Source organism: Agelaius phoeniceus (genome assembly GCF_051311805.1).
Source record: "Agelaius phoeniceus isolate bAgePho1 chromosome W unlocalized genomic scaffold, bAgePho1.hap1 SUPER_W_unloc_2, whole genome shotgun sequence".
NCBI lineage: Eukaryota > Metazoa > Chordata > Aves > Passeriformes > Icteridae > Agelaius > Agelaius phoeniceus.
The window spans coordinates 4,190,139-4,202,479 of record NW_027509867.1 but is presented as its reverse complement, the minus strand read 5'-3'; the positions used below and the strand labels follow the sequence as shown (position 1 = coordinate 4,202,479).

The following is a 12,341-nucleotide window of genomic DNA, read 5'->3' as shown; positions in this document are numbered from 1 at the left end:
GGGCCGGCTGTGAGGGTGGATCATCAGCCCAAGCTGCACTGGGCTGCTGCAAGGGGCTGTGCCCATGGGCACTGCACTGACCCCACTGGTGGGTTTGGCTGCCACAGGCACCGAGAGAAATTAAACTGTCCTTGGAAACACTGGGGGGGACTGGGACATACTGGGGAACACTGGGAGCGCTGTGGGAGACACTGGGATATACTGGGAGGGACACTGGGGGGACACTGGGACATACTGGGGACACTGGGAACATTGGGGGAAGACTGGGAGACACTGGGGCATCCTGTGGATGACATTGGGTGGGAACTGGAAGGGACAGGGAATGTACACTCAGGTGTGTTGGGAGGGACTGGGGAGGAACTGGGGTTTTACTGGGCTGTCCTGGGAGGGATTGGAGGGGCACTGGGGTTGTACTGGGGTAGTACTGGGGATGAACTGGGCTGTACTTGGGATGAACTGCGCTGTACTGGGAGGGACTGGAGAGGTTGAATGGGCTGTTCCCGCCTCCACCGCATCCCATTTGCCGAGGCTTCCGCCCATCACCACCCACAGACAATCAGCGCCTGGAAAGGGGCCCCGAAGGCGGTCCTCGGCTGGGCGCCATCTTTCCTTTTTGCCTACACTCCCGTCATGCCCCGCGGCCCGATTGAGCCCCATTGGAGCCGGGACTACAACGCCCGTCATGCCCCGCGCTCCACAGAACCCCCGGTACCCGCCCCCCCTCTATCCCCTAAGTGTCCCTCAGACCCTCCAGGATCCGTCAGTGCCCCCTCAGCGCCCATTCGGGACCCTCCAGAAGCGTCCCCGGATCCCCCAGTCCTCACAACCCCACAGATGCCCGGTACAGCCACTTCTGGGAATTCATCTCCTCTCATCCCCCGCGGCCCCGAGCCCCTCAGAACAGTCCCGCGCCGAAAGCTCCTGCTGTACCCCGCACCCTAAACAGCCCGGTTAGAGCTCCCCGAGATCCCCGCAAGTTCTCTCGAACCGTTTACGTTACCACGAGGATCTCAAGTCGCGGCTCGGACGCAAAAGTGTCCCCCAAGTGCCTTCCCGGACCCCTAAACAAAGTGTTCGAGCCACTTCCGGGACTACGGCTCCCATCATGCTCCGCGGCGCACGTCCAGAGCTTTTCCAGCCGGGACTTCATCTCCCGTCATGCCCCGCGCTTCCACCGAGAGCCATTGCAGCTGCGCGTCGAACTCCCGTGATGCTCCCCGGCCCCGTTAAACTGTATTAGACCCGTGCCTACAACTCCCATCACCCCCCGCGCCCCAGAGAGCCCCATCAGAGCCCCCCAAGTGCTGCCCCGGACCCCGAAGTGCCCCAAATTCCCCTCCCTGACCTTCAAGGGCCCCCCTGGACCCCCCAAGTGCTGCCCGAGCCGCCGAACTGTCCCTCGGAATCCCTGAGTGCCCCTCCAGGTGCCCACCCGGCTCCCCCAAGTGTCCTCCAGACTCTCAAGTTCTCTCTGAATTCCCTCCCCAGATCCAGACCTGCCCCAAATGTGCCTCAGAAATGTCTCCCTGGACCCCAAAGTGGCCCCTTTTATCCTGTCTGTGAAAATGATAAAAAAGATGACAGAAGGATTTAAAATGGGACTAATTAGCATAAAGAAGGAGAAATCAATAGCCACACTGGTCAATGAATTAATGAAGGGAATTGTCTTCCTTAGAACCAATGACCAATAAATTTTTTGCTTGCTAAAATGGTATGGATTTTTAATGTAAACATTCAAATTTGATAATACAAATATAGAATAATTCTTTTATAAATAAGAAAAATAATTATAATGTTATTAATTCAGTAAATTTTATTTTTAAGGGGAAATGCATAATTATGTTTTGGCATGTCAGTCTGTAAGAGACGGTCCAAAGATCCCTCATCTGCCTCACAACCACTGTCAAGGACAGAGCTTGAAGCCCTCCCCAAGGACTGAGACTGAGACCCTTCAAATTCTAACCCAGGGGTGCTGGCCTGACTGGAGCGGGATGTCTGCCATGGGAAGCGGGATGTTTCCCATAGGAGCCAGTCCTGAAACAACGGGCCCCGCTCACTGCTGGCACCAGTTTGTGCTGTTCAGAACTGGGCTGTCTGTACCTGTTCTCAATGCATTTATTCTCCACTGTTCCCTCCATGTGCCGTCCTGCTCCCCTCCCGGTGGTAGATTATAAAAGAGCCCTGAGTTAACCAAAGACTTTGAGATTCTCCCCGATGTGACAAGACAGATCTATTGGCCGGACCACGAGGATTTCATCTCTCTGTTGGCAGCTATTCCCCCCCTCCTTTTCTCTGTCTCTCTATCCTTTATCTGCTTTCTAATCCTTGTGTTGCATCTGCTATGGGCACTCAATAAAAGGTGCATTTGTTTTGGTTAATACTGAAGGTCCCCTGCTGTGTGTCTTTGCGCTCTGAGATCAGTAAAACGAACCATTGTGACCCCCCTTGTGCCAGGGGATGGTGACACGGCCTGATGGGGTTGCTGCCCACAGCATGTGAACGTGATCTCCTTGGTGGCGACTACACTGGCTCATCTGCTCTTGCTTTCTGGTCTGCCTATCCCAGAATTACCCATGCCACCTGCTTTTCTTATATTGTGGTTCTCTGTGGTTCCTTCAATAGTCAGCCCTTCTTAGGTTCACTCTTGGAATAGGGGATCATCACCTCCCCATCATATCGAGTGCATTGGAATGCATTCAATGCATTTTGCATGCATTCAAAGTCCGGTCCCTGTTTTTGCTTTACTGTGGAATCTCTGTTTGTATTTTCTACCTCTGTCGAGGCTGGGACTGAAGATACTTGAGATGATATTTTGCATTCAGATTCAGGTTGTTTTTGTTTCTTATCAGTGACACAGCCTCACAACCGTGAGTTCTGCAGCCTTTCATCTAAGGCACAAAATGGCTCAGTACCTCTTGTTACAAGGCCTGGATGGTACCAAGGAGACCATGGTGATACTGGGGATCCAAGGAGACCGTGGTGACACCATGGAAACTCATGGAACCATGGCCATTGTGACAACAGCAGGGCTTCATGGAACCAAGGAGTCAATTGGGACTCTACCAAACCTCATGGAACCAAGGGCCCATTGTGACACTGAAGAACTTCAGGGACCCAAGAGTCTCTTGTGACACAGGGGGTACTCGTGAAACCATGGAGACCATTGTGAACCTTCAAGACCTGATGGAACCAAACCATACTGGCACTTCTGAGCCTTGGAACCAAAGGGACCACAGTGACACAGTGGGGCCCTGTGGAACCAAGGGGCCGTGGGGACATTGTGGAGTGTCATTGAACCAACTGTCCATGGTGACACTGCAGGGCCTGATGGAATCATGGGCACCATTGTGACACTGCAGGGCGCCATGGAAGCAAGGGGCCATTGTCACACGATGGGGCCTCTTGGGATCCAAGGGCAGTTGTGATACCATGGAAATTATGGCAGCTGTGGCACCATGAAACCAAGGAGACCATTGTGACCCTACAGGGCCCCATGGAACTAAGGATTCATGGAACAGTGCAGGACACATGGAACCGAGGGGCCATAGTGAAGCTGTGGAACCAAAAGAGCCCATTGTGACACTGTGGGCCCCCATGGATCCAAAGGTCCATTTTGACATTGCAGGGGCTCATGGAATTAGATGAGATTTATAGTCCTTGCAATTAAAATGTGGACCCACATCTGCAGAGCCGGACCCCACCATGTGGGAGACTTCTTCCTTCTTTCAGAAACCGAACCACCACCATCTGGGGATACTCCTTTCTGGGAAACATCCTGAGAAAGACTAAATCACAATAGTGTATAGAATTGTGAGGTAAAAATTGGGAATAGAAACTGCTGAGAAAGCTGATGAGTACCCCTATAAATACCCGTAAGCCTCAACTATGGGTGTGCAGTTGGAGGGAAAACCTCCCCCACGGTACCCAGCGCTGTATTGCTCATGCTTTAACATATGAATTAATAAATTGATTGTTGCTTGAATATTGGGCTAGTCAAGCTTCTCATTTATAACACAGTGCTCAGTGGATGCTCGAGGGGTCTCTGTACCTCATGCCCTGGGAATGCTTGGGAGGGGCTGGGGGGGTTGTCCCTGTCCCTGTCACCCCAGGCCATTCCCCAGGGTTGTCCCTGTCCCTGTCACCCCAGGCCATTCCCCAGGGGTGTCCCTGTCCCTGTCACCCCAGGCCATTCCCCAGGGGTGTCCCTGTCCCTGTCACCCCAGGCCATTCCCCAGGGCTGTCCCTGTCCCTGTCACCCCAGGCCATTCCCCAGGGGTGTCCCTGTCCCTGTCACCCCAGGCCATTCCCCAGGGGTCTCCATCATTCTCACCCCAGGGAATGCCTGGGGGGTCTCCCTCCCTCTCTCCCCTGTGCCAGGGGGTGCTCGGGGCAGTCTCTGTCCCTCTCAGCCCAGGGGATGCTCGGGGCTCTCTGTCCCCTGGCCCTGGGGGATGCTCGGGGGGTCTCCATCCCTCTGGCCTCAGGCAATGCCTGTGCAGGGCTGGGCACCAGGGGCTCTGTGTCCCTCTCACTGCTGAGGCTGCTCGGGGCTGGGGGGGCTCTGCCACCTTCTCACCCCTGGGGAGGCCGGGGGGGTCTCTGTCCCTCTCAGCCCTGCTGGGACCCCACCCAAACATCATCGGGGTCACAGGGACAGAGACACCCCCAAAGCCCCAGAAGGGCTGAGCCTGGGATTTGGTTTGGGGCTGAGGATTTAGGAAGGGGCTGGAATTGGGGCTGGGCTTGGAGTTGGGGCTGAGATTTGGATTAGAGCTGGGATTGGGGTTAAGGCGAGACATGGGATTGGCTTTAGGGCTGGGGTTGGGATTGGGTCTGGGGCTAGACGAGTCTGGGACTAGGATGTGATTTAATACAGAACTGTGAGTGTGTCTGAACATGGAGTGAGATTGAGACCAGGATCAGGGTCAGGTTTGGGACTGAGCTCACCCAGAGCAGGACAGGGGGGATGTCACTGCAGGATGTCCCTGGCATTGTCCCAGCCCTCCTCAGGCACCTCCAAACATGGGGGGCAACTGGGTGCCCCAAGATCCAGGTGCTCCCACGCTGCCCCTCAATACCAGGTGAGCATTCCCTGAGGGTAGCCCTGACTGTGACCCTTGGGGCTCGGGGATCAGCCCTCACATCCCTGTGGGAGCAGCTGCAGACAGAATGAGAGATTTCCCCCCTCTCTTTCCGTGGGAGGATGAAGCCCGGCTGCCATTTTCTTCTGGTGTCTCCTCCTTTCCTCAGCTGAGGATGTCACTCCCCAGGAGCAGGAAAATCCCCATTCCCTGTTTGCTTGTGGCTGCAGTCTGGAACATCCACCCAGAATGAAGGACTTTCTGACAGCCCTGCTGAATGACAACGGCAAAAGGTTTGTGAGAAGGGGAAAAAATTGTATTTTGATAGGAAATAAAAGGGGCAAAATTATTTCTTTCTCTCATATTCCTTTTCAGTCAGTTCTGGTCTGTTTTCAGAGTGCCACCTTCTCAGCTGGTTGTGCTTGTGTCCTCCTTGTTATAAAATTGACTCAAAACGAGTAATTTCCAATCAAAGAATTTATTAATTATTGAAGCAGTTATACTACGTAAGCAAAGGCTCAGCGCTGGGCGACAGGGGAGTCTCCGCTCCACCTACTGCCGCACCAACTAGTTTCTGATTCAGTCCTTTTATCCTCTCCATCCTTCAGGAGTCCATGTCATCTCGGAGTTCTCTGCGCCTGCGCTGGTTGTTGCTAGGGGGTCATCCTTCTGTCTCCTGGTGGTCGGTGATAAAAGGCTGCAGAGTCTTCCTCAGCTGCGTCTTCTTCACCCTATGTCCTTATTTGGTGACTTCTCCGTGGAAAATTACCAAAATCTTATGATTAACGCAATATGTGTCCTATCAAGCTTAAGCAAGCAAATATCCTGTCTTGCAGACTGTTTATCTGCCCCTGCCCCTTCCCCACCTTTTCCCTGGTCGTTATCTCTGTGAGTTATCTGCTTGTACCATTTGTCAGTGGGAAAGGTTTCCCTGCTGGGTGTTTATCTGTCCCTGCCCCTTCCCCAGCCTTTCCCTGGTCGTTATTTCTGTGAGTTATCTGTTTGTACCATTTGCTGGGTGGGACTATGTGTGGGCTCCTGCAACCCCTCCCCTTCCCTGGTATCCTTGTGGCTCATATCTCATGAAGTAGTACAGAAATAGTCAGCAGACAACTCTTGTAACACACTGGTCTCTTTTTCGTGACGAACAAAATGTAGTCCCTCATCTCACTCCTTTCTCTCCTGCCTTTCTTTGCCTGCTCTGTTTCTCTCTCAGTGTCTCCCTTGACCCAGGGCATCTCCCACCACAGACCCTGCCCTGATTTAATTCCCAGTCCATGAGCTACAACAACCATGGGTGAAGTTATGAAGGCTGGCAGTGAAATGTCACTGTAGGATCTTGCTCCACTTGGCTTTTGGCTCCTTCTTAAGAGCTTTGCTTTCCAGGGCAGGAACATCTTTTCCTGGCTGGGAACTGGAATTCCAGCCCCTGGCAGTGTGTGCCATGGATCCCAGAGGGGCATTCCCGAGGCTGCCAGGGTGCTGCTCCTGCCGTGCCTCCCAAGGAGCTGTGCAGGGCCAGGGGACAAGGGCCAGCAGCTCTGTGGGCTCCCAGAGCACACGGCAAAGGTGGCTTTGATGGACATTTCCCAGCACCTTCCCCGCTGGAAGCAGAGGGAGGGAGGACATGGAAGCGAGTCCCCGACAAAATCTTGGAAGGATTGGGCTGGGAAAGGACCCTGCCCATGGGTTACGATTTCGCAAGGGAGAGACGCCTCTGCCCCAGTGAAGGTGCGAATGAGAGCGTGGGAACGCAACCTGTGGATCTGCTCGAACTTGGATTGAATTGAACAAGAAATGGGGAAGAGAGAGGGAGAGAAAGAAATCGGGAAGAGATCTCAGAGAGAGAAAGAAATAGGAAAGAGTTCTCAGAGGGGGAGAAAGAAAGAGGAAAAGGCTCCGGCCCGGACTCCGCAGCTCCCGGGGACACCGCAGGGCTCAGCGCCTTTCACAGTTCCAGCCAATCAGAGAACGCGCTGAACAATTTCCAGCCAACCAGAGCTTTTCTCGCCGGTGACTCACCGGTTGCCAGGCGGACTCGCAGAGCCCAGCGGCCCCGGAGCGGAGTTTGGGGCTCGGGCCGGGGGCACGGATCCGCCCCGGGGGGGTCCCCGAGCCCCCTGCCCAGCCCTGGGGCCGATCGGGGGCTCCCCCACCCAGCAGCCGGGGCCGCGGGGCCGCGGGGCAGAGGGGTGGGAAAGGGGGGTCCGGGCTGGCAGCGGAGGAAATGCGGGAGGAAGAGGAGGGAGAGGAGAAGCAGGAGCGGGAGCGGGAGAATCCCGGCGCTCGCAGCGCCCGCACGCTGAGCCTGCAGCAGCCCCTGCCCCGGGAGCATCGCCCCCAGCCCGAGCCGCAGGTGAGGGCGAGGCCGAGCTCGCCCCGGCTCCAGCCAGGGGTGTCCGGGAGGATTTTTTTGGAGCGTGTTCGGAGCCGGCAGATCCCGGACTCGAGCCCCGGGTATCTCCGGGCTCCCTAAGAGGAGCTTTTTCGGGGGCAGAGGAGCCGCCATCGCCCCTCGGGAGGGTCCCGGGGGTCCACGTGGGGATGGCCCGGTACCGACGGGGCGGGACATTGGTTTTGGGGATCCCCGTGAGAGCCGGGGCTGTGGAACGGGGGACCCCCGGGGCCGGGAGAGGGGAAGGGGCGATACCGGAGCTGGGGCACCCCCGGCAGCCCGGAGATGAGGCGGGGACGGGACCCCCTGACCCTGACAGGGGCGCGTCCTGGGGTGACCTCATGATGCTCGTGCCCCATCGGCCCGTTTAGCCCAGAAATGAGTTCTGCACCTTTAAGGCTGGTTCTGAGAGCCAAGGGGAGGAGGAAGAAGCTGCAGTTTGTTTTCAGACACTGCACTCACTGCTCCACATTCCGGCTCCTGGATGGACAGAGGGCGGGACAGAGCTGTCCTTTGCTTTTAGTTAGTTTTTAGCTCTCTGAGGCAGAGAAGTTCCCTGGACTGTGGTTTTTCTTTTTCTTTGGTGCTGTTTAAACCTGCTCTGCACTGAACACCCAGAACACCACCAGCAGCTCCCACCTGTGGCCCACCTGGCTGAGCCTGGGTCGCGGCATTTCCAGCGCTGCAGGGACTGATAAGAGACTGAGTCAGCCAAGCCCCAGCCCAAGGAGGGACTTTAGGAGTTTGTCACCTATTTTCCAGCAGCAGGAGGTTTTATTGCTTAATATTGTTCAATTTTTGTGCTGGTGAATGCTTTGCCTGGTAAATAAAGTGGTTTTTTCCACTTTTCTCCAAGGAAATATTTTCCCAAACTGGCTGAGGGTGGGGCTGCTGAATCTGCATTCCAGAGGAAACTTCTTTTGGAGGTTTTCAACCAAATTTGCCCTAAAGCAGGACAGGGTAGTGGAAAGAAGGGGGAACCCCAAGTGGCTGGATTGAGGGGAGCCTGGAGAGAGGGACCTTGGGACCCCAAAATCCGCCTACATCCCTTAGCAGGACCCTGGAGAGGGGGGATCCCCAGGACCCATGGGATCCCCAACAGCCCAGAGACAGGGGACCACCAGAACCCCAGAGGGATGAGACTGGAAATGGGAAACTCCTGGTGGCGCTTTTTTAATACACTCTTGATTTTTGGAGGTTATTATGGACATCAGGTGACTTCTAGAGATGGACTCGGGCAAGAGGAATCCCCAACCAAAAGCATTCACATCTTGTTTTTCCCTAATCCATGATTTTCCCCGAACCTTCCCACAGTGACATCCCCCCTGTCCTGCTCTGGGTGAGCTCAGTCCCAAACCTTACCCTGATCCTGGTCTCAATCTCACTCCATGTTTAGACACACTCACAGTTCTGTATTAAATCACATCCTAGTCCCAGACTCATCTAGCCCCAGACCCAATCCCAACCCCAGCCCTAAAGCCAATCCCATGTCTCGCCTTAACCCCAATCCCTGCTCTAATCCAAATCTCAGCCCCAACTCCAAGCCCAGCCCCAATTCCAGCCCCTTCCTAAATCCTCGGCCCCAAACCAAATCCCAGGTTCAGCCCTTCTGGGGGTTTGGGGGTGTCTCTGTCCCTGTGAGCCCGATGATGTTTGGGTGGGGTCCCAGCAGGGCTGAGAGGGACAGAGACCCCCCCGGCCTCCCCAGGGGTGAGAAGGTGGCAGAGCCCCCCCAGCCCCGAGCAGCCTCAGCGGTGAGAGGGACACAGAGCCCCTGGTGCCCAGCCCTGCACAGGCATTGCCTGAGGCCAGAGGGATGGAGACCCCCCGAGCATCCCCCAGGGCCAGGGGACAGAGAGCCCCGAGCATCCCCTGGGCTGAGAGGGACAGAGACTGCCCCGAGCACCCCCTGGCACAGGGGAGAGAGGGAGGGAGACCCCCCAGGCATTCCCTGGGTGAGAATGATGGAGACCCCTGGGGAATGGCCTGGGGTGACAGGGACAGGGACACCCCTGGGGAATGGCCTGGGGGGACAGGGACAGGGACACCCCTGGGGAATGGCCTGGGGTGACAGGGACAGGGACACCCCTGGGGAATGGCCTGGGGTGACAGGGACAGGGACAACCCTCCCAAGCCCCTCCCAAGCATCCCCCAGGGCGAGTGGAACAGAGACCCCTTGAGCATCCCCAGGGCACTGGACAAAGTAAAGTTGTTTCTTGAAAAAAATCAAACTTAACCCTACAGAAAATGCCTTGAATTTGCTCTTCCCACAAGTCACTTGTGGTGAAAACGCAAACAAATCCCAAAATTCAATAAACTCACAGTAGAAGCGATTCTGTGGCAATTCCAAAATCCATTGGTCCTGCACAGCTCCAGCTCACCTGCTGGCACATTCTGATAAAAGAAAAGTGGAAATTCGGCCGAATACATTGTGATACCTCTTTTCTGAAAAGAGTATGAAAAGGAAGGGAAAGCTCCGTGTAGATGTCACAAAGGTGACAGGGACAAAAGAAAAATTATTCTTAGATTTGGCAAAGCCCCCGGCCTGTGAAAGAGAAAAGGGGGGACAGCCACAGACCGAGAGGAACAGAGACCTCCCCTGGGGCAGGGCAAGTGTGACATTGTCCCCTGTGTGTGTGGCCTTCCCGGGGTGGGGGTTTTACACCTGAGCCAGTTTGGGTAAGGGGGGTGGTGTTCACCCCCTGAGCAGGGATTCCCCCACTGTTTCAGGTTGCAGTGTAAGATGGAACCAAATGCATGTTTTCAATGCCCATCTTCATCAACTGCTATAAACAGGTGGGGCAGGGTTCTTGATCTCTTCCATGACTCAGCCCTGATAACGCCCTCCAGGGGAGATATTTTCTGTGAATGGGCCATTGAGTGTCACTGCAGGACTGATCAAATTCCATCCTCCCATTGTGGGATGCTCCGCCCAGGGGGAGGATCCAAGCATTCCTACCTGGATATAAGCTGAGCCTTGCAACACCAGGAGCAGCTTGCCTACTGGATTCCCAGAGGACAAGAGCTCCAGAACCACCCCTGGACCTCCAGAGGAAGACCAGACCCTTCTACAGGATCACTGCTTGGACAGAATCACGTTCATCTCTCCAACAGGTCTGCAGCCACCATTTAATGGGACTGCAGCCACCACCCTGAGCAGCAACAGGGTGTCAGGTTATATCCTGACTCTGTCAGTTTAAGGCAGTGTTTCTGTAGCATTGCCTTGATCTTCTTTTCTTATGAAATTGTAATTCTGGTTTAAACTCTCCCCCGGGTTTGCCTTGAAACCACTAAAAAATTCAATGCACTCATCCCTTGCTTTCCTCCCAGAACAGGATTTCACATCCCCAAACCTTTGCCAGATGGAGGAGGAGGCTGCAAGGAAGAGGAAGGAGCCCCGGGACATTCAGGAAGGTGAGGAGGAAGTCAGTGCCCCTTTCCCCCTCTCTCCTGCTCCATCTCCCAGCCCAGCACAGCCCCCGGCTGCAGGACAACCCTGCTGCCAACCCCGTCCTGCTGGGGATGCACTGGGGGGATCTCCTTCCCCTTCCCTCTGGCACGGAGGCAAATCCCATCCTCTCCTTGTCCTTCCTCTCCCCAGGAAGGAGCTGAGGATGGAGACCAGGGAGGAGAAATCCCCACAGCAGAAACTCATGGATGAGGCCATTATGAGTGACTCCAGGACACAGGAATCCAATGGGGAGGAAAATCCCCAGAGATCCCACAGGAGGAGGGGCTGCAAACCCAGCCCAGGGTGCTCTGAGGAGGAAAGACCCACCCTGAGCCAGGAAGGTGGACAGAGCTTCATCCAGAGCTCAGAGCTGGTGGTCCATGGGCAGCTTCACAATGGGGAGAAGCCCCACAAGTGCTTGGAGTGTGGGATGAGCTTCACGCAGAGCAGCACCCTGATCAGCCACCAGATGATCCACACTGGGGAATGGCCCTACGAGTGTGGGGAGTGTGGGAAGGGCTTCAGCTGCAGCTCTGCCCTCATCATCCACCAACGCATCTACACTGGGGAGAGGCCCTACGAGTGTCCTGAGTGTCAGAAGAGGTTTCAGACCAGCTCCAGTCTCCTCCAGCACCAGCAGATTCACACTGAGGAGAGGCCCTTCCGCTGCCCTGACTGTGGGAAGGGCTTCAAGCGCAACTCCACCCTCATCACCCACCAGCGCATTCACGCTGGGGAGAGGGAGAGGCCCTACGAGTGTCCCCAGTGTCAGAAGAGGTTTTACACCAGCTCTGATCTCCTCCTGCATGAGCGGATTCACACGGATGAGAGGCCCTTCCGCTGCCCTGACTGTGGGACGGGCTTCAAGCGCAACTCCCACCTCATCAGGCACCAGCGGATCCACACCGGGGAGAAGCCCTACAAGTGTGGGGAATGTGGGATGAGCTTCAGCCAGAACTCTAACCTGATCTCCCACCAGAAGACCCACACCAGGGAACGACCCTATGAGTGTGGGGAATGTGGGAAGAGCTTTAGGCAGAAGTCTCTCTTGATCTGCCACCAGAGGATCCACACTGGGGAAAGGCCATACAACTGCGGGGAATGTGGGATGACCTTTAGTAGGAAGACCCAGATGATCATCCACCAAATGATCCACACAGGGGAGAGGCCCTACCAGTGCCCCGAGTGTGGGAAGAGGTTTCACACCAGCTCTCAGCTCCTCCAGCACCAGCGCATTCACACGGATGAGAGGCCCTTCCTCTGCCCCGACTGTGGGAAGAGCTTCAAGCACAACTCCACCCTCGTCACCCACCGGCGCATCCACACTGGGGAGAGGCCCTACGAGTGTCCCCAGTGTGGGAAGAGCTTCACCAGCAGCTCTCACTTGAGCAGACAGCAACGGAGGCACCAGTAA

The 12,341-nt window shown here is 55.6% G+C and overlaps 1 protein-coding gene across 1 annotated transcript in view; it reads left to right on the top strand.

The window, feature by feature from the left end:
* LOC143692671 (uncharacterized) overlaps positions 1-12,341 on the top strand; it is a 183,972-nt gene extending 171,631 nt beyond the window's left edge. Inside the window, 1 exon segment of the mRNA XM_077172919.1 lies at positions 11,269-12,341. Coding sequence (XP_077029034.1) covers positions 11,269-12,341 — 1,073 coding nt within the window.